The sequence below is a fragment of the Chaetodon auriga genome, chromosome 6 (assembly GCF_051107435.1).
Source record: "Chaetodon auriga isolate fChaAug3 chromosome 6, fChaAug3.hap1, whole genome shotgun sequence".
Lineage (NCBI taxonomy): Eukaryota > Metazoa > Chordata > Actinopteri > Chaetodontiformes > Chaetodontidae > Chaetodon > Chaetodon auriga.
In genome coordinates this window covers 20,856,037-20,878,785 of record NC_135079.1, presented here as the reverse complement: position 1 = coordinate 20,878,785, position 22,749 = coordinate 20,856,037, and the positions used below count along the sequence as shown (strand labels likewise).

The 22,749-nt window shown below is 42.4% G+C and overlaps 1 protein-coding gene across 1 annotated transcript; it reads right to left on the bottom strand.

Annotated features, from left to right (window-relative positions):
* Positions 1-1,173: 1,173 nt before the first annotated feature.
* Positions 1,174-21,357, bottom strand: cry2 (cryptochrome circadian regulator 2). The gene is made up of 13 exons (XM_076732510.1): positions 21,034-21,357; positions 16,099-16,207; positions 11,371-11,513; positions 7,974-8,158; positions 7,510-7,598; positions 7,107-7,247; positions 6,836-6,961; positions 6,234-6,419; positions 5,983-6,134; positions 5,610-5,812; positions 5,053-5,133; positions 4,356-4,919; positions 1,174-4,229 (listed from the first exon to the last, which is right to left on the bottom strand). The coding sequence occupies exons 1-12, from the start codon at positions 21,189-21,191 to the stop codon at positions 4,357-4,359; spliced, it is 2,136 nt and encodes a 711-aa protein (XP_076588625.1). The 5' UTR covers positions 21,192-21,357; the 3' UTR covers positions 1,174-4,229; position 4,356.
* Between the last annotated feature and the right edge of the window lie 1,392 nt (positions 21,358-22,749).

Here is a 22,749-nt window from a genome sequence, read left to right as displayed (position 1 = left end):
AGGCAGGGGTACTGATGCCACAGCTCAGCGAACTTTTCCTCTCTTTCGTTGTCCCACCTGACAGCAGCAACCTCAGCATCCCGCCTCCTCCTCCTCTTTGCCATGTTTGTCTGCAGAGAGCACCTGATTGGTCAGCGCTCTGGAACATGTTGTGGGAGATGTAACAGTAGGTGAGTCAAGAAAAAAAAAAAAAAAATCTGACATGTAAGACTTTTGGTCTGGATGTTGTGGGGCATCCCAGACCCGCCACCACAGGGCGTTCAGCATGTCACACTACAAGGGTATAGACGTCCTATGGTCATTCATGATCAGCCACGACACTGGTAATTGGTCGGCCACGACAAAATCATCTCAAAATCGGGCTGGAATCGTGCAGTCTGATCCAGACATCAGGGCCCTCTCAGTATTAACCAGGCTCTTCCGGCTGGCGTCCTTCACAATTTCCATTGTGAGGCACCTGATGATGGTCCTTATGAGGCTTTATAATTCCACTATATTAACATCTACTACATATTATATATTATTAACAATGTAAGGCAACACATCCTAGAGAAGATGATAAAAAAATGGATGTTTATTAGTTCCACACTGGAGTGAGGTATAGGCGTAACCTGCCCCATTATGTAGGGATGCTTGCATGCAGTTTTATTTCAGACTGCAGCAGAAAGCTCCGCTGCGTTTGAGCTTCGTGCAGTCTGATGAACAGTAAAGATTCACTTGTGTGACATTACAGCATGAGATTGGTGTAGCGGTTGGTGAAAGGGAGCTGAGGATGTTTGTCATAGTGCTTGCACTCAAAATCTCAAAATCTTGCAGATTTTTCTTGTTTGGTTATCCAAACCCTGGATAGCTCTAACCATAAGTAAACATGGATGGAACATACAGCATTTCCTAAATGTCATGAACAGAATCTCAAAATCATAAACTTGGATTGAGAAATTCACGATTTAAACATTTTCCTTCCTAAAGGTGATGCAGGGTTTGACTGAAGAATGGCTCCATCAGGTTAAAGCATGTGCAATAAAACCAAGAACAAGTTTATCAAATCAAAGTTGTACATTTTGGAAAACTGAGTAGACGGACTGTAATTGGTTTTTTTCCACTTACATGAATTCATTTTAACATATGTGTTATTTGGTAACTTAAAAAAAAAAACATGGAGTCCCATTTCAATCACAATTCCTTCAGCAATTTTAATGAAAATAAACTCTTTTTGTACAATACAAAACAAATAAATATCCATGGAGCCCACAGGTCTCAGACAGACATCATACTGTTGTTCGTTGGAATGTACAGCAAAACACAAGCGTCTGACGAGGGCTTGTGTTGTGTTCAGGCTAAGTGGGAACTGTGAGCTTTCCTGGCCCGCGGTTGGCCGTCTAGCCTCGAGAGGCTGAACTGGCTGATCTGCCCTTTTACCTTCTAGGATTCAAACTTCACAGTTCCCACTTGTCTTTAACACCAACAGTACCACACCTGCACAGGCTGTGAGTTTTATCTCCTTAACAATCTACGATCCTTCTTTGGGGAAACTTCGACCCATCCAGGCAACACTGAGGGGGGTTTCACAAAGGCAAACTGCTACTATGGCCTGCTCATTCTGCACAGGTTTGAAGTAGGGGAAAGAAAACCCTGAGGTTTCAACACAAGTGGTGAGGAGCAAATGTCACCTTGTGAAACATCCTGATCCAACCACAAAATCCTCCAATTAAAAAAAATGCACGGCTCCTCCAGAAGTAGCCGGAACTGGTCGGTTCAGGATTGGATTTAATTGTTCGTAAAGACTATAAAGTCAAGATTGTGTATGAACAGTTTTCTGACAGAACATGAATTTGCTAATTTAATCAGAAAAAAAGACAGTAGACTTTAACAGGTAACAACTTCTACAATGGCAATTTGGGACCGAGAGGTGAAAGTGGGCTGTATGTTACATGTTATTTTCTGAGAGAGTTAATCAACTAGCTGACTGACAGACAATGAATCTGCAATTATTTTGATAATGAGATAATTATTTGGTAATTTATCAATCAAAAATGGCTCACTAATTTGCTGGTTCTACCTTTTCTGATGTGAGAACTGACTGCTTCTCACGTTATTAGTTGATTAATACAGAATATATTCAGCAGTTTTATCAAAATAATCTTTAGTTTGAGCCCTAGTAAATTTACAACTTATATGAGTCTCATCAGTTCACCGACCATGTGCAGAATTGGCTCCTTCTGCTGCCCTCTAGTGGACACTTTTGGTAACAGCCAGGCAGAAACAAAACAGAAGGCTTTGCGAAACCCCTTTAAATGAGACCATTAGTAAAACAGACAGGTTACAGTTTTACATATTTCATATACAAACTCTGATAAATACTGTGTATGGGTAGAACAACACACCAGTTCTTTCCTCTACATTCAGTCCACACAAGCAGTATTTCAATTGCCAGAGGAAAAATGTGGCAAATGCAAACTTGTGTGTTTTTCAGATTAAAGGTGCACAGAGGGTCTTGCTTTAGCCTCTTAATTTAGATTGTTTCAATTGTGCTCAACCTTCAGAGATGTGTGACCCTCCTAAAACAGGCCGGGACTTTGTGATTTAGGGAGATGAACTATATAAAATGTTATGTTCCCTGTTACTAACATCTTCACTGTCGTTGGCAAAAATACCAGATATTTCCCAAAACATTCCCATTGGGCGTTTACATATTAAAATATAGAATTTCAATCGGGTTCTTTAATATGGTAAAAGCAGGAAAATGTCCTGGACAAAATCCTCAGGGCCATGTGAACAGAAATCCCCTCGTTGCCTGATATTAGACAGAACTGTCGCCTCATTACACTCTGCTTCCATCTTCAATCCCATGTTGTGTCCACTCTAACCAATCTCCGTGGGGAGGGGATTCAATCATCTGTACCCAGTCACTAGAGACCAACGAATCTGCTTGAATCTAACAGCATTTTAAACTGATGCGTAGCCATGCCAACATACTGGTTTTGCCGGAGATTTAAGAGGAGCAGAGCAAAGTAAAAACTAACCACGACGTCGGGCAAAGAGCAGCCTTGACAGCAGCATCCATCTCGACTACAGCAGTTGCCATTGTTGTTATTACTCCTTCCGCCCGTGCTGCTGATTGGCTAACGGTTCGGCTAACTGGCTCACTGGATCAATCTCTTTTTCAGATGAGGAACCGCTGTTTCATGTCACAATACCTGACAAATCAGTAAACTCAATAGAGTGGGCAGGTTCAAAGGTCTGAACCCAAGCCAACACCCTCCAGTTCCCTGTCCCAGGCTTTTTTTTTTTCCTTAAATAAAAAAAAACAAACAAACAAAAAAAACAAGTCAGATGGTCAGATCCCATCTGAAGCACGCCCAAACCATCCACAGCTGTACACTGAAGGGAGCTACAACATAAAGTGAAGTTTATTACATTTCACTAAAGGTCAGGAAATCAGTCTGAAGCTCTAACAATGTTCCTGTCTGCCTCTAAATAAGAACAATAGTCAGTTTTTGGCCTGGCCAGGACCCACAATGAACAGGTTTAGATTGTCACTCTGGGACTCTGTTGTCACCCACATCTTATTAAATCTCATAAACCACAGTTATGCAAAATCATTACTGCAAAATGTCAAAATGCACTGCTTTATCAAATGACATTGAGTTACTTTTCTTTCCCAGAACACAGAACAGCAGCAGAGAGCGTCTGCTGCAGAGACAGGACAGTGTGTTTTTGGCAGGTGACCTTCAGGCTCCTACACTACCTTGCTTCTAAGGAGAGGACATTCGTAGAAGCAAGAGGACAAGCGGAAAGGTGCTACTGCTGATGGCAACACTGTACGGGTTCAATGTGGATATGGTGTGTACACTGTGCTGCTCCTTATTCTGTGTGTGTGTGTGTGTGTGTGTGTGTCAGATGGAACTGCACAAGAGAGGATTACTCATTACTCATCTTAACTTCTTTTTGGAAGAACAATTTCCTCAGTTAAGAATTATTTTTGAATCGTTTGCAGAAATTCTGGACTCCAAAATGTCAAAATGCTTCATTTATTTTTAAGGACTTATTATTATTTTAATGCTTGTTGTATTTGGAGTAGATGTGAGTAAAATGCTTTTGTACTGGTTCCACTTGTGTTGATTGCATGCTTATATATGTTTATCTTGTCCATGTATCCAGAACTCTGTCTGTCGTATGTCTTCATGAGTCCGGGTTGGATGTTTGAGGACTGTTCTTTTGAACTGCACCTGGAAGAGAAGCCAGACCAGAAAATGCTGTTTTAGCCACTTAGAAAGTACGCTGATAATCCAGGCTGTCAATCACTGACAGAGGGAAACACTGCATGGAATGTTGCAGGCACTGCCTCACTGTACCTCACTGCTGATGTCCTGCCGTCTCTCCAGACGTCTCCTCCTCCATTCTCTCCTCGTCCTGCTCAACGTCCTCCTCCATCTTCTCTTCCCCGCCTGCTTCCTCCCTCTCCTCCTCCTCTGATCTCCTGTCTCCCTCCCTGGTCGCTGGAGTGCAGATCTGTCGCCCTCGTTGCCTCTGGGTGCGTCGGACCTTGCGGGTGAGGCCTTTCCGTCTCGGTCCCAGAGAGGAAGGCTGAGTCATAGGCGTGGCTGGATTTGAGGACGGGGATACGGTGGGACATGAAGAGGACGAGGAGGAGGGTTTGGACCATGACAGAGGGCTCTGGGCTGGTGAGGGAGGAGCTGCTGTGGGTGGAGGATGGGTGGAACATGTAGATGTAATGGCTGCAAAGGGATTTGTGCATGAGCTTAAGGAGGTGCAGGGTGTCTGGGAGGGGTAATTGTGTGCTGCCTCCTCCAGGTCTGGCTGTGAGGGGTAGGTGGAGGGTGCACAAACTGTGGACGAGTCAGGAGCTGTAGAGCAGCCAGCTGCTTCACTGTCAGCAGGACCTCTGGGAGGAGAGTCTAGGATAATGTGAGAGAAAAGTGGGCACAGTGAGAGCTTGACGGTGACACAAGGACGTAAATATCAATTCTGACAATATTCTGTAGATCCTCAGAGGGAACATAAAGATCTTGCTTCTGGGTTTCCTCCTACCAGGGCCACTGCTGGTCTGGGACTCATCGGTCATTGGTGGCTCTGCCTCCTCTTGGATTGTTGGTACTGATGCTAGTAGACCTGACACACACACACACAGCGCTGTAATATAATTCTCCTACCTACTGATAGGTGTATCTATACACAGTTGCTAAATTGACTTCAAGTCCAAAGAACACATATGTGTAAAAACGTGTATCTAATCTATACATCACACCTTAAACTCACCGACTGTTAGAGGCTTGTTCCATTTGCCCTATTACTATTCAACATTCTTATCAATAAATCATTTTTACTGCAAATCTATCTCTTTATGATTTTGCCCCGAGAGTACAATGAGAAAGGGAGGCAGATTAAGGCAAGCCATGACCATCGTGTCAAAAATGGAAAAAACGGAAGGAGAGGGAGCGTTCACTGGTCCTGTTCTGCATCTGTTTGGTTTGGAAGAGACATGAGGGCACGCTTCCCTGTTGTGCTGTGCTCCCTGAAAACAACAGTATCCGTGGTAACGACAAAGAAGTTAACCAGGTACAGGTCAGTCTTGTGTGTTGACTTACTGAGTCCTCTGTAATGGGAAAGTTGCTGGTAAACTTGTTTCATTCTCTCGATATTGAGCCTGCTGCCCTCTGCGTGGTTTATCATAGGTTTGGGGTAATCTACTCCCACCACGCAGTTGGCTGCCTTCTGGACCGACTCTGGGGCGTTCCACGGTTCATAGATGTACCGGTTCGGGTAGTCCTTCAGGATGGGGATGTAACGCCTGCAGGGAGTTTCAACAGAAAAGTTCAAATCATAAGAACGCCAATCCTATTTGCTACTGACATTTACATGCATATCCAGTCAGATTACACAGAGGAAACACGCCTGAGACTGCTGAGATTTAATGCGGAAAATGATGTGGTGTGGTAGGAGTACCAGTATTAAGTCTACCTGATGTAGTCTCCTGAAGGGTCGGTTCTCCTTCCAAAGCCGACGGGACAATAGCAGTGGAAGAACTGCTGGAAGAAGGCACTGCAGGACAGCCACATCCAGCTGCCAGCATTTACACTCCAATCTGCATCCAGCAGCAGCTCCTCAAACACCTGCAGGAACACACAGGCAGCACATGTTAGACGCTGCAGGGTTACATGTTCTCCACCTGTCACACACCAGCCTCTTCATTAAAAGCTGTCCTGGCCTACCTTCATGCCGCTCTCCCAGCTGATCCACAGGTCTCCCCTGGTGAGAAAGCAGGCGACGGCATGTCGGGCCAGGTGGTGGATCCAGCCCTCTTGCCTCAACTGGGTCATGATGGCGTCAATCCAGGGAAAACCAGTGCGACCCTCAGCCCACTTGGCCAGTGCCTCTGGATTCTGGTCCCACGGGATCTGGAGACATGTGACACGTATGACACAGGAGATTCACTAGTTTGTCTTGTGTTTAGGCATCAATGCTTGGTTTTTTTTTTTTTTTTTTAATATCAGCATAATCCTCATGCTACCTGTTATTTTAACAGCATGGGATTTTTGGCCTCTTTTGGCATATTATGCTGATGATGTTAATTCACAGTATACCACACATATAATCAGTAGACAGATACAACACAATGCTTGACGAGTCATTACCCTTTATATAAAGTGTCTATTTTAACATCTGACTCATAAACACTCTTATGTAAGACAGCTGCTTGTGTCATGTCTGCAGACCAGAGTGATGGCAGCTTTAAAAACTTTCAAAATAAAAGTTGTTGACAAGTTTCCTCTCTGTGACCCTTTTCTTTGAGCTGAGTGGTGCAAAGGCCCACCTGGACACAGATGGGGTTTCCCTCCATGCGGTCAAAGTTTGGGTTGTTGGTGGCAGCTGTGTAGAAGAACTCCCTCCATAACAACTGGCCAAACAGGGACAGAGGAGGACTGCAACGCTTACGAAGCTGATGGAGAGCACAAGAGAGAAAGAGATGATGGTCGGTGAGAGTAATGAATTATATCTGTCAGAGAACAGAGCGAATGGGCGTCGGTGTGTGTTTGTGTAGCCTGAAGTCATGTCTGAGGTTGAGTGGCAGGAATCCACAGTACCTTCATGTAGAGCTCTCTGAGATTGTAGTACAAAACCCGACAGGACAGACAGCCAAAGCGCAGGTAGGGGCTGAGGCCCGTAGGACTGGCGTACAGAGAGCACATGTTGACCCGAGGGTGCTCAAAGTTGGCCACCCACACCTACACAGGCAGACACAGTGAGGGCATGTTAGTGATCATCTGATGTACGGACACGTTTTACTCCTCAAACACTGTTTTATTTAAAGGATTTATGGAAGTTCATCCCGTCCTAAAAGCCAACAAACTCAAATGGAAACAAAACCAACGTATAAGTTCAAAGGTCGTAGCCACAGCGAAAGATTGTCACTACAGCTTGGCTAGCAAACTGAAAATGCTGTGGATTAGAGCAGTCATGGGCTTTTAACGTCAGCTTCTGGTTTACCTTTTTGTCCAGATGTTTATTGAGTCTGTCCAAGGCCTCTGACTCTCCTCCCTGCCAAATAGCTGGAGGTAAACCCTCTGTCCTGAAACCTGGGCAGATGTTCACATGGTCAAATACAAAGAAGCTATTATCTAATGAACCAAAGCTTCCTCTAGTGCTAACTGTATGGAGGAAATGTAATAAGATTTTTGAATGAGATGCACTGTATGTAATCGCCATGCAGATGAGACGGTCAGTTGGTCTGACAGGCTGCACAGACTGCGTGTTAGGCGCTGTTTGCTGGACACTAGCACTCAGATACATATAGTGTGGAGTTATCAATTCAAACCTAACAGTAATTAATAAATCTCATCACATCCACTCTCCTCGTCGTCCTTCTCTATACTCAGAGCATGCTGTAGTGCTCATCAGCCTTATGAATCCCACAGCTGTCATACTCTAAAAATGTGTAAAGACAATCATACCTAGCTCTTCCAGTGAAGGTATACTGTATAGCTGATCGTGGTTGTCAGCTATTTTAGTGTGACATTTGTCCATCTGCTGCTGGGTGATGGGAGGCAGAGGTCTCCTGGGCAACTCCAGTCTGCTCACAATGGTCTGAAACCGCTTAAAGGTCAGAGGAGGACTGTTGTTGTTCATCTCTATTATCCTGTGACCAACACAAAGGAGGACAGAAAAGCAGAATTTATGTAACATAATATTACAATATTTTAACATCTTATATTGCAAAGGTTGGACTAAACTTTTGATATGATGCTCGTGCTGTAAATTCATTAACTGCTGTATTTAAAATACAACTGAGTTGATTATCAGCAGCTTATCAGCAACGAGTCACAATGACACCTTGAACACTTGTTGCACAATAGTCGGGTAAAATCCTGAGGGTGGCGAAAGAGTTAACATAGTGTGATTAGTGAAATGAAAAAGGATTATCTTCTTGTTAACATGAAGTGGGAAACCATTTTTACTGATAAAGATCACTGAACGACACCTTCACAAATAATCAGAATAACCTTAACGCCTCCTTTTAAGGCTCTTTTGTCAGTGCAGCTGACAGTGGAGCTCTGTATTTATAGTTTCAATCTTATACAACCTGTCTATATCAACAAGGCCGTTCTGGATCCTTGGCTGCTGGATTTGCAGCAGGGATAGTTTCCTATTGGTCGATGCACTGTGACTACTATAAATGAGCACAGTAAGCTGGGCACATGTCCACAACTACCAATATAAACCCTGCAGCGCACACAAAGCTAAGCTCCTTCCTGCCTCATCCACTCATACAGCATTCTCACACACAGGCCAGTAATTCATTTTGTGTTGATGTAATACTGTGCCGGTCTGAAAGCTCTCCATGTCGAAGGCAAAAAAGTCGCTTGGTACTCCCTCCCCTCTTACTCATTCCGCCACCTGGTCCCAGCACATGGACAGGGGTGTGACCTGCAGTGACATCAGATGATCACTGGAGGGCTCTGCCTTTTATACGTGGATGAGTGTCTGCAGCATTAAAGCCCTCACCAAACAAGTTTACACGAGGGTGAATCCTTCTGTGTTTCACCAGAGTTTTTAAATCTGGTGTAGAAAAAGAAAACTTCAGGTCTGCTTCTGTGGCTGCTTCAGGTGAGTCTGAGTCACCACGCAGCGGAGACACAAGTTCACAACAAGGCTGCAGAACTCAGTCTGAGTGAGGGTCCGGTCAGGATTCAATACATGTGACTGGAAACCACAGGTCTGAGCTCAGGCCAGGGGGGAGGGGAGACCCTCCTCACAAGTCTGAGTCGATTTATGTAAATTCAACACAACTCCTTCAAAGCAGAAGGCAAGCTGATTATTGGGTTTCCTGGATAAAACAGATTACAGTTCAGTGTCACTCAGATTGCTGCTGTAATGATGAAAGACTACAAGGGAGGAAGAGCGGCTGAGGAGCGAGCTGATAGTAAAGGTGTGACTCCCCACAGGGCGGGTCAGGGCTTCTCCATGAGGTGCCAAAGATTTAATCACAGAAATCTATCCATTTATGAGAAACAGTCTGTCTCAACACAGAGCTCACTGTCCTACAGGAGGACACACACTTCAGTCAGGCTCCAGGGAATAATCTGATTCTGTAGAAAGGGTGAACTAGGAATTACAGGCTACTTGGCTCTACTATGGGGCAAAATAATCTACCATGACTCTCAGGACAGATTAGGGCTCGTCCACTGGTGAGCAATGTTAGATGTGCAAATTTTGTGAATACGTGAAAGTCTGCAGGCCAGATAAAGAGTGTCTGTACCAGCTCCATGTGGAAAGAGTCCTGAGACAACTTCTGTTGTGATTTGATGCTAAACGACTGAAACAGAACTGGACAGAAGGGACGGTTTGGGCCGCCAGTTGACAATGACTAAGACAATATAACGCAAATTTAAAGTAGTTCAAAGACAGCTAGCACCTCCAAATCCCACTAATTGTTAGATGTTATATCTTTCTGTTTGTATGAAAAAATGTTCTTAGGGAGTGCTCAGCGTGACACATTGTTCTCTTTGTTTCGTGTGAGAAACTGTTCAGCGAGACGGAGATTCGGCCTTCGAGCTCGTGTTCTCAGCAGACAGAGACAGCTCTAACGATTGTTTGTCTCTGTGGATGACAAAATGCTCTGTGACTTGTGAGACTGTGCAGAAATATGATTGCTTCACTCTCGCTTTCTCAGCCTGACGGAGATCCATTTGGAAATGATTGATTGAATATTGTAAGAATCTCTTAAAAATCGCTGCTTTTTTAATTTTGTTTATAACGGACATTTCTACAGGGGATTATGTGTATGATTATTTCCAGTCTGGGATAAAATGAAGATATAGGGCTGCTAAAATTGGCCAAAAACAGAATATTATTTGAATATTCACAGTTAAAAAACACACAGCTTCAAACCATATCTGTATTATTCTAATATCTGTATTATGTCCATGCGATGTCCACTAAAGTGTTCAGTTTTGCCACTAACAGGCTCAGATTGTTATAATAAGTGTCTAGCAACATTATGGAAAAGATTCTTCTCAAGTAAGATCTGTTTTGTTTAATCAGAAACAGCTGTTCCATCGCTCTCACCAAAGCCACCAGACTCCATTCACAGAAACAGTCACTGATCATTGTAAAACATCAGCAGTTCACTGTTCAGAGGCAATCAGGTTAAAGTAACAACTCAATATTTAGAGCAGCATTTACAGCAATGTATATATAGAAAAGGTCCATTGAGATTAACTGCCAACAAGTGCAACAACCACAGTGGTGGCTTGATTGTGTGGGTGTCCCCAAGCGAGCCTGTCAGCTTTGTTCATGTATGTACAGCAGTGCAAAGTGCAAAAGGGTTGGGTGGACTGGAGTGTAGATCAGAGAGTGTGGTGATTAATATGTACAGTCGCAGCCGGTAACATCACCGGCCTCATCGCTGTGAAACGGTGGCTGGTGCAGAGAAGCACCATGTGAACACACAGCACCATGATTTCTATAACGGTTAATTAGCACAATGGAGACAGAAATACACGAAAAAAAAACTGCTTGAAGCTCGAAGCCATTTATGTGACTGCATCGATCTGATGCTTTTTCAGTTTGATTCTACTTTATTTCATCTTGTGATTGTCACATCAAATCATAAAATGTAATAAAACTTGAATAAACGCAGGAGACATTAAGTTGTAAAGGAGGCTGTGAGATTAATGAGCTGCAGTAATCCACCGTCTCCAGTATACGCAGCAGAACGCTGAGTTATAAAGGACCTGTCTGATGTGTGTCGAGGTGTGTGAGGTTACTTTGTAGCAGCCTATGGTCAGACCGAAAACATAATCTCCTTGGTGGTGATAATGAATGTGTGTGTGTTTGTGTATTACAAACCTATCCAGGTTGTAGAGGGTGTGTGAGTTTCTGACAATGGTCTCCACTCCAAACTCTTGGGCCATCTTGATGATGGCCCCGTCCCTCTCCTTCCCATACGGTTCTGGGTCATATTCAAACGTCAGCCTGGTCACTTTCCACTCCTGCAACGAGGCACAGGAAGAAACAGAAAGCGAGAGAGAGAGAGATGGAGTCAACAGAGAGAATGAGGGACAGACAGAAAGAATTTGTCAGCAAGGCAGTGACATGTTGTGGCATGTTGGTTAGGGTCTGCTTCGTGTTCACAGCGACTTGAACAAACCAAGAAGAGTAAACAAGTCATATTATAAAGAGGTCATATTATTACAAAACAAACATTTGCTTTTTAGCACATCCTCTAGAGTGTGCCACCCCCACAGTGCACTGCACACACTGAAAATATGATTATGTGACAAGTAACACTTTGAATCATGAATATGGACTGTTACGTAACTCACTGATAGGTCAGTTTGGTAACTATACAGTGGCTTAGCTTTAGAGACTTCATGCAAAAATCACATATCTTGCATGATAACACACTGTGGTTGGTCTGCTTCACTTTCAAACTACAAAAAAGCAGCAGATTCCTTCTTTTTCTAGTTGCGCATCAGAGTAAGTGACGGCTTTCACACCAGTCAAAACAAACAAAACCAAACAGAGTCTGAGTCTGTTTGTGTGAAGGCACTCTGACAGACAGAATCTGATCTGAATCAGAAATTCCCCCATCATCTTGTAACAAGTGCTGCCATTCATTCATTCATTTTCATTATAATCCAGCTGTGGAGTGGCACATTTAACTCTCTGGTATGACGCTGATTGGCAGATCTACTGCAGCTGACCATGTGTTTGGCAGGAATGGAAATCTGAAGACTACTAGGTTTCCTTACCATATAATGGAAACAGCAGTGCCTTACGTAATAGCTGTTGTATAGAGATAGTTAATGCCTGAATTGCTCCTCCCTGCCTGGAGCTAAATCCCCACCAGGAATCTCCGTCTGCAGCTGCTCTAACGTGCTTCAGTGCACTGTGGACATGCAAACTCTGACCATCTGTAAACTGCATATTGTATGTATCTGCTGTCACAAACCAATCAGATAACTGTGGGCTCAGTCACAAAAACCACAATAACCATGTTTCTTGGCTTCAAGTCAGCTGGTGCGACTGTCAATCCCCTACAAAGCGCGAATTAAAACAAACACAAAGGGGTGTGTTCACTACATCCTGAGATCATAGTTACTGCAGGTGTGGTGACAGGTTTGACAGTCCAGCCTGATCGGACAGAGCCAGGGGCCGACAGTGGCACACAAAAATTAAATGTACATGCATACATTGGATGTTACATAACCATTTACTCACTGATAGTGCTGTAGTTAAATTTAAGGATATTATCCCATCAGCATTTACTTCAATGCCATGTCTCAATAAAATTCCTTGTATTAAAGGAATCTAGTTGATGGTGCTACAGGTTCTTTGCATATGACACTTGACTATTGCCCATCTAAAAAAGACAACAAAAAACAGAGGAGGTTAGCTCCGTGGTATACCCCCCAAACCCAGCAAATTAGAGCAAACTTGGAGTTGAAAGGAAATGGCATTTGACTAATTTGGAAGAATTTCATTTTGCCTGGCAAGACAGTCTTAAAACATACAGGAAAGACCTCCGCAGTGCCAGAGCAGCCTATTACTCTGCACTAATAGAGGAAAATTAGAACAATCCCAGGTTTCTCTTCAGCACTGTAGCCAGGCTGACAGAGAGCCATAATTCCATTAAAGCATATATTCCTTGAGCCTTCAGCAGTAATGACTCTGTGAGCTTCTTCAATGATACAATTCTTACTATTAGAGATAGAATTCATCAGCTCCTGCCCTCAGTAGGTACTGATTTCTTCAAACATAGAAACCATAGAAATTGTTATTGAACCTGTTGCAGTTTTAGACTGTTTTTCACCTGTCCACCTTCACCGAAATTTCAATAATTTCGTAATTAAAATCATTAATCTGTATTTTAGAACCCATCGCAACTAAGCTGCTTCAAGAAGTTTTACCTTAATTGGCTCTTCTTTATTAGATATGATGAACCTGTCTTCAACAACTAAACTAAAGTAGCTGTAATAAAACCTCTTCTTCACAAACCTACTCTTGATCCAGGGGTTTTAGCCAACACTTGACCGATACCCAACCTCCCCTTTCTCTCAAAAATTCTTGTGAAAGCAGTTGCTAATCAGCTGTGTGACATTTTACACAACAATAGTTTATTTGGGGATTTCCATTCAGGATTTAGAGTGCATCATAGCACAGAGACAGCACTGGTTAAAGTTACAAATGACCTTCTAATTGCATTAGATAAAGGACTTGTTTCTGTCTTTAGTATTAGATCTTAGTGCTGCATTCGACACCATTGACCATGGTATCCTATTGCAGAGACTGAAACACTTCACTGGCATTCAGGGATCTGCACTAAGCTGGTTTAAATCATACTTTTCAGATCGATCTCAGTTTGTACATGTTAATGATGACTCCTCTGTGCTCGCTAAAGTCAGCTACGGAGTTCCGCAGGGTTCTGTACTTAGACCAATTCTATTCACCCTATATATGCTTCCTTTAGGGAACATTATCAGGAAACACTCAAAAAAAATAAATAAAATAAAAAAATACCCACATACCAAGAAACCAATCAAGTAACTAGATTCCAAGCATGTCTTAAGGACATAAAGACCTGGATGACCTGCAATTTTTTGTCGCTAAAGTCACACAAAACTGAAGTTATAGTACTAGGCCCTAAACACCTTAGAAACTCACTACCGGATGATATAACAATTATGGATGGCAGTACGCTGGCCTCCAGCACCACTGTAAAGAATCTGAGTTATCTTTGATCGGGATATGTCCTTTAACTCCCATGAAAAACAAATTTCAGGGACTGCCTTTTTTCACCTACATAATATTGCAAAAATCAGCCACATCCTGTCTCAAAACGATGCAGAAAAACTAGTCCATGCATTTGTTACCTCCAGGTTGGATTATTGCAATTCCTTACTATCAGGCTGCTCAGATTTGTTGCTAAATACTCTCCAGTTGCTCCAGAATGCTGCAGAGGAAAAGAGATCATATTTCTTCGATATTAGCCACTCTGCACTGGCTCCCTGTAAAATCCAGAATAGAATTTAAAATCCTTCTCCTTACATACAAAGCCATGAATGGTCAGGCACCATCTTATCTTAAAGAGCTCATTGTACCTTATTACCCCATTAGAACACTGCATTCCCAAAATGCAGGCTTACTTATGGTTCCTAAAGTCTCCAAAAGCAGAATGGGAGCCAGAGCATTTAACTATCAAGCTCCTCTCCTGTGGAACCATCTTCCAGTCTTTGCCTAGGATGCAGACACCATCTCCTCATTCAAGAATAGGCTTAAAACTTTTCTTTTTGATAAAGCTTATAGTTAGGGCAGGCTCAGGCTTGCCTTGGACCAACCCTTAGTTATGCTGCTATAGGATTAGATGGTTGGGGGACTTTCAAAGATACACTGAGCTCCTCTGTTCTTTTCTCTCTCTCCATCCGTACACTTCATGTCCCACCAAGGCATATCACTAACTTAGCTTCTTCACTGGAGTCTTTCTGCTTTGTCATCTCACAGGTTCCCATGGATAGTGGTTGAACCTGGATTGTGGATTAAAGCGACATCTCCTGCCATGACCCTACCTGACACCCACTGTAACTCATACTACTATTAGTAATATTTCCATTATTATTATAACCATAGAGCTGTACTCACACATATACCATCTGTTACCAATACTAATAGTTAAGAGTCTATGATTAAAGCTGTCACTGTTACTCTGACCACATTTCTTTCTTTCTTTCTTTCTCTGGTCAGTCAGTTAGTCAGTTAGTCGGTTGGTCAGTCCACAAAATTTTCTCCACCCTTTGGTGGTGTAGAAGAAAATAGTCAGGATCACTGCAAATCAGGTCACTAATACCACCTGGATTGTAGTGCTCCTGTCTGTTGTAATGGCAGCATCACTATGTCATCGGAGGCCAAGTGTAAACGATTGTCATTTGAGTTGTTACATGAGTCCAACTGTGAGAAATTGTTAAATCTCTTGGGAAGGGATGAAAGGACAGTACTGTAGATACAGGATAAAAGGTATCACACACCTCCTCCTCTATTAAGGCAATGTTTCTCTATTTTTATGTAAATTGCCTCCCTCACTGCTCTTTCAAACTATCTGTCCTCCCTGTGCAAAATATGTATGTTGTTATCCTGGTGAGAAGAGCCACAAGATCCACAAAGAACACCAACACTCAGCCACTGAATGTACATCCCTACAGACTCAAGTCAAGGATTCTCCTCTATGCTCCCTGGGACATGTGTTGACAGTGTGGACACTCAAAGCAATGGGCTAAACTGCCACCTAAAGTAGAGCAAATCTCAACAGTGATAGAGCCACAAGACACAGAATGGATTGTTTCTGTATTGTTACATTTGTTATTAGGGAGATTCTTTTCACCAGACCCATCCGCATGGTGCCTAACTGTGGTCAAACATAGAGGTAACAGCTGAGATGTTACTAGTGATTAACCCCTGATTCCTGATGGTGAGGAACACATCCGATGTCCACAATGTCAGACCCTTAGAAGTTAGAAGGAAGGAGAAGTTTAGGTGTTAGGCTAACCTACAGGTGTAACTGTGGCGAGCAGGAATACAGACCTTTAAAAGCCTTGGAAAAACATCAGTAGGCTGCCCTCTGATGACAAACAATCTGGAGTTGAGCTTCTTCAGACTGCTGTCCAGGTCCTCCAGAGCCTCCAGCAGAAACCTGCACACAGAAAGGCATAATGTAAATGTAAGAAACAGTACCCACATACCAGAAAGCAAGGTTTATAGTTGTGATGGTATTAATTGTTTTTCAGGGCAGAGATAGATTGGCATGCCATCTCAGTCCTGCAATTCCCTCTGCCAAGGAGGTTATCTGTTTGGTTTGGCTTGTTAGTTTGTTTGTCTGTCAGCACAATTACAGAAAAACAACTGCCCTGATTTAACTGCTAAAACTTGGTGGAAGGGTGTAGAAGGGGCCAAGGAAGAACACATTCAAATTTGAAGCAGATCCAAATCATGGGATGGATACACAAATTATTTTTCACTTTTGTTATAATCACAAGATAGGGCATTTGGTGATTAAATGCCATCCATTATAAAATCCAGTAGATGTAGTAATGCTCAATTTTGACAAAACAAAGTCAAATACATATATGATGACTCCATATCACAATCCACATTCACAGGTAGAAGTGATCCTCTGGGATTTTTTTTTCTTCAAACTAAGATGTGGCTATGAAAATGGAAATACATACATATCATGCAACTAGAACTACTCTTACTGACATCCAAATATGAATTGTCGGCAATAAAGTCCTCCAGAGATATTAAAGGAAAATGTTCAAACTTAATGCCTGAGAGAGAATAAGCAATAATACTGACCATGGGATTTGAGTGGACTTGAGTGGAATGCGCTCTTCAAGTGCCCTTCTAGTAATCCCTGCATCTGTTTGCTGACTGGGCAGAAAGTAAAACTAAAGGACTTTGACTGGTTGATTGCCAATTGCCAGAGATCTGCTGTGAGGAGCACTGGCACACTACGGCTGATGTAAAATTGAAACTGAAACGTGGTCATTTCAGTTTTGATGTTGGTGCATGTTCATAAAAAGCAGCTTGCAGATTTTAGATTCACATTTAAGATGTTCTCAGAGATTCCAGATATTGGACCACGACTTTTATGCCTCTGTCTGGTGACAGCTGTGGCTGGAGGCACTATGTTTTCAGGTTGTCCATCCGTATTGTCAAAGATCAAAGCTCACATTGGATAAAAGTATGAAGTGATGACATTTTAGGTCCACAACGTCAAAGGTCAAATAATCTTGTGTTCCCACCTCAAAACTAGAGCTCGGATTATCGGATCCAATATTGCTGTTAGGTGCTGATATAGAGATAATTCACTTATCAGCACCAGACTGACATCAACAATACATGTAGCAATCCAGATTCCAGAAATGAATGGGGTCACTTTGTATGAACACTGTAAATAATTTGCTTTGTGAAACTTAATTCAATTCAACACTTACAGGTGCCAACTGCCGTAAAACTCAACAACAGCAGCAACTATCATTGGTCATCAATACAAATTTCTCATCTACACGCATTTCTTCTAAACACGTTTGATCCAGTGAGGTAACCTACTGTGAGAGATATCCAAATAACAACACACATTAAGCAGCTACTTTGAAATTCCACCTTCACAAAGAAACATCAAACCAAGCCCAAGCAGCTAACGCAGCACTACTGCAACAAACTGTTGCTGACAGACAAGCTAGTCAAGCTGAAAAGTCCAGCTGTCCACTTCCTAAATGGTGAAACAAGTTGAATGAAGAACAACAGCAAGCTCTGTGCGATGTTCTTCTCCTGGCATTTCATAAGGCTGAACACACACATCCTATGTCTTCTTGTGCTGAGGATTTCAGTGAATCTTGTGGTCTGCTCTTTGATGGATCAGAGGACATCACAGAAACAACCTTGAACTAACAGAGACTCCACAGAGAGAATGGATGCACTTAAAGCAAACAGAAAAACATCTCACAGCGTCCTCTGAGTGTGACTTGGTCCAAATAGTAAAAACAAGCGATCCAGATTGTTACTGCAACATCAACAAGGTGGTTAAATTGCCTCTTCCACTGCCTATGAGCATAACAGCATGTGAGAGGGGATTCTCACAGCTCAACATCATAAAAACAAAGGACAGATCTCGTCTGTCACAAACTCGTCTCTCAGCCCTGACGCACGTTCACCTGTCAAAGACGACCACAGAGACATTTGACCCAAAGCCAGCTGTTGATCTGTGGAGACAGTGAATTGTGGTTCAGCCAGGGGCTGACAGGTCCACCTTCATCATCTACCATGCAAGAGGGTGAAGTGGAGGACAATGAGGGAGACATCAAGGAGGACAGCGAGGAAGACTGCATTTCTTAAGACCATGCTATGTATGGGGTAAGTACCAAACAGCATCTCCTGGTACTCACCAGGGTACCAGCCTAAAAAAAAGTTATTGTGTACAGATTTTCTGTGCTGCTCTGATGAAGATACATGTGAAGCATCCACATTTTACAGTTTGTAGCTTCTTTGCAGTAACATCAATATGGAAAGATAGTCTCTAAGTGAAGACAGCAAGTCTCTCACTGGAAATGATTCACTGGAATCACACATGTCAATACAGTGATAACTTCCATTCCACTAAAAATTTTATTAATTCCTTCAAAGTCTTCACTACAAATGAGTCTGGACTGACATGGATGTCAACTGCAAGTTAACTTCTTGACAGAGGAGTTCAAACACAAGAGTGAGACAAGAGTCAGAAATGCAGGTCCTGTGACAGCAGCACCACAGCCGACTATGAGCAACTGTGATCAGACATCACAGGTCACTGTGAGCGCCTTTCCAACCAGTAACAGCAGCACAGTGAAAGGTTTGCGTACAGATGGCGTCATTTCCTGTATTTAATCACGTGAGCCACACAAAGCACAGCCTTGGCTGGTTTACTGCCCTAACCTTAGAACACGCTGTCATGGTGCGTGTCGTCACTACACACTGCAGACTTAACTAATCCATGACGAAGTTCAATTACTTTCAATTCAATTTGATTAGAAAAATATTTCATAGAAAAATACTTCCTTTTAATTCTATTTGTTCAACGTGACAATTAATCATGACGCTGATTTTCAGGTGATACTGCCCCGTCCTGGTATGAGCTACAGTTTGTAACAAAATAAATGCTCTCAAATAATAAATTAAGAGATTTGCGTTAACCAGTAGCTGAATTTGGCACCGGGGGTTAGCTCTGAAGTTATTAGGAACACCAGTCTCCCCTGTGCTCCCTGAATATAGACTGGAAGACTAACAAGGTCATTTCAGACGCAGCAGAAATAGAAAATGTTTAACAGACCTGATGAAACAAATAAGCAGATGCACCCTTTGAACTAGAAGAATGATTGTAATAGTCATTCTAATAACTGCTGTTAATACCTGACTAAATGTTTTGCTGGCCCACAGTACTTCACTGACTCCCTTTGGTCTGAGCATTAAGTTAAGAAATATCTGCCCACAGTATATATACGGCAGAGGATGTGCTGTGTCTTTATTCTGTGGGATCATTCTGATGAGGATGAAAGAGGACTTTAGAAATGGCTGCATCAAATGGTGGCTTCACACAAGTGGGTCTACTTGCTTTGATATGTGATCTTAAGCACCATAACACATTTTGCATTTGATTATATTGTTGTTGCCCATATGTTCTCTTCTTTCCATGTGGAAAATGTGACTAAGACACAGAATGTTTATCCTTTATCTAAACAAATAATCCACACTTCAGGGTTAATTATGGTTACATATTCCAGTGGGATTGTAGACTATGTAATTGACTGTGTCTGACTTCCAGTGTACTAAGAGTGGCTTATGAAACACAAAATTCATCTTTCCCTGTCTCTCTTGCTCTTCTCATTTGACTTATGTAACGAAAGCAGAACTTAGAGAAAATCAAAGTTAAAAACGATCTATTGGCAGAAAATCACATTTCACACCTCAGACCTTATATAAATACATATTCAGCCACTCTCGTTTTAAAGTCTATTTTTGTTACATAATTTGACTTTACGCTCAAAATGACAGTTAAGCGTTTGTTTGTTGTCAGTAATTGGCTCAGTTTGTCATCAGTGTTGGTAAAAGTTAAAGTATCCATAAGTGGTCCATTAGCGGGCTGAATGAATCGACAACCATCATCATTATTGTGAAATGACGTTACTGTTACCACGATGGGATCTGAAAGCTTTACTGAGGGTGACTGAAGCGCAGTGTTTAACAAAGAAATATACTGTCGCCTATGTGCATTAGATCTAGTTTATAGAGCATCTTTCACTTAAACATGGGGCTCTCCATGTTTACATAAACACGCATTCACCACAGCTGGCCTGTGACGCTTTGCTTGTCATTAACACTCGACACGCGTTGACTTCGACCCCACATACTGCGCCATTCCCTGTGTATAGTTACATAAGTAAAAAAAAGAGAAAAGAAATTGTTTTAAATGAAAAGCCGTTCATAAGCAGGGAACTGCGTGGATTTACGATAATGACGTTTCAGTTTCTACCACCAAAAAAGCGGTGCGCGAAGTTGGGCGATAGTAAACATTGTGGATGTTTCTCTCGGGAGCTAAATACGTTTCAGAAAATTCAAGAGCTTCTTAGAAATTCAGGTGTATGCTGAACAAAACCCGGGGACAGCAGAGACTCCATTCAGAGGTGGTCTTCCTCTGGGTGGGGATACACTGCCGATTGACAGCGATAATGCTAAATTGTTCGTTTCTCCTACGGAGCCTGGCAGGGCATTCTCTCCATTTTAAGCTAACGTTAGCGGACTGACGTAGTAGCATATATCCAGACCTGTCTCCACAAGGCCCAAGCCTCCACTCCAAGCGCTGCACATTATAAGGCAATGAATCATAGAAATGGCGACCTGATAAACTGTGTTTACATAACGTGTTGTGTTCAACCAGCGTTTCATGAAACTTAAACGTGTCACAGAAAAAGACGATTTACAAACCTCCATCGGTTGATTCCCACGTTAGCGGCGCCAGCAAACCACGGGTCAAGGATATAAACACAGCGCACTGTGTCCGCTCCATTGAGGGCCTCCTGCAACGTCGGATTATCGTGCAACCGCAGACCTTTGCGAAACCAGTGCACTGAATTCACCACCATGATTGTTCCTTATTCCATCATTCGGGGAAAATACAGAGGGATCGGTCGAAGTGAAGCCGAAAAAGCACTGATTAAGAGGCTAAAACAGTCCCAGTTTAGGAGACTCCCACGAAACTTCAGTTGCTGTCAAACGAAAACTAACACCGAAGGGGGGCGTGGACAGTACACTGTGACACTGGGTCCACTGCGCTGCACCTTCTCCTTCTTCAAGTCTAAATGCCGGTTGGCAAAACATTTTATATGCACATTACCGCCACCTACTGGACTAAACAGTGAAGCGGTAAATTGGAGGACCAAACAACAAAACAAACCAAAAACAGCTACATTAATTCTTATTCCTGTTGTTCTTCAGTCATTAATTAGACGATTTTGTACTTTCCATGATGTCTTTCATGACAGATTCCTCAGTCTAATACTGTTTTCAATCATTTAGCACCGATAAACGAACTGGTCAGCCGGCTCTGTCCTGGACTGCGTCTGGACACCATCGAGGAGGTGGGTGAAAGGAGGATGGTGGACAACCCATCCCACCCCCTGCATGACACAGTGGGGGGCTGAAGCAGCTCCTTCAGTAGCAGACTGCTGCATCCAGAACGCTACTGCAAGTCCTTCATCCCAACAGCTGTCACACTGTTTAACTCCAGCAGCATGTAATGTACCTCTATGTTGATGCTGTCTTTCTCTATTCTATGTCATAAACCCACTTTGTTTTGCACTACTGTTATCAATGCTAATATCTGCTCACATTATCCATTTCATCTTATGCAATTTCTAAGTTGTATATTTATCTCAACTGTGCAATAACACTATTTATTATCCATGTTGGCAACAGTACTTGCATAAACTGTATATATTGTGCATTTACTTAGACATAGTCTTTCTCAAGTGCAATACAACATATGACATAAGTAGTTTTCTCTTAAGAATATTGGCAATAGTATTTTATGGCATTTAGTATTTCTGTACAAATGTACCTAAACATAGTTGTTTTTCTATTCTGTATCCTGCACACTTTTTTATCTCAACCATTTTATGCCACTGTGTTTGCTTTTTGTAATACATTTATCAACAGGAGCAAACATGTCTTGGTTGTTGAGGGGAAAAATGACCCGTTTGAGCAGAAAAAACACAGCAAAACTGTTTTCACGTTGAACACACCCCAGGCTTCCTTGCTATCAGCTGTTACTACTTAGCCATCAATTAACACAGGCTGGAGAATCCTTTAAAATGAGCTTGTGAGGCTCATGAAGACATCACAGACAGGCTGGTGTGGAAGACGCATGTTGCCCCAGTAGCAGGTATGAAATATTTTTCCCTGGGTTGTTTCCTTTTTAATCTAGTCTTTGATACTTAATTGTTAATAGGACCACTGTACTTTGCCTCTGCAGTTTCTTGGGAAGAAATCAGAGCAGTCATATCTTGAGTTTATCCACTTCCGAAACCAAAATGATGTAAGTAGATGACTTTACTTCACTTGTTGTTGGTTTAAATACAACTTAATCTAAAACCGAATATGTCTACAGGATGTTGTGGATTGTATGTCTACTGATTGGAAGCA

What these genes read in the sequence shown, in the direction of transcription:
- cry2 (XM_076732510.1), bottom strand. Translation starts at nt 21,191, where the DNA reads ATGGTGGTGAATTCAGTGCACTGGTTTCGCAAAGGTCTGCGGTTGCAC. An exon ending in ACCTTCACTGGAAGAGCTAG is followed by an intron (nt 7,599 to 7,973) that starts GTATGATTGTCT and finishes ACATCTGCCCAG; the next exon opens with GTTTCAGGACAGAGGGTTTA. An exon ending in CCAGACCAGCAGTGGCCCTG is followed by an intron (nt 4,920 to 5,052) that starts GTAGGAGGAAAC and finishes ACATTATCCTAG; the next exon opens with ACTCTCCTCCCAGAGGTCCT.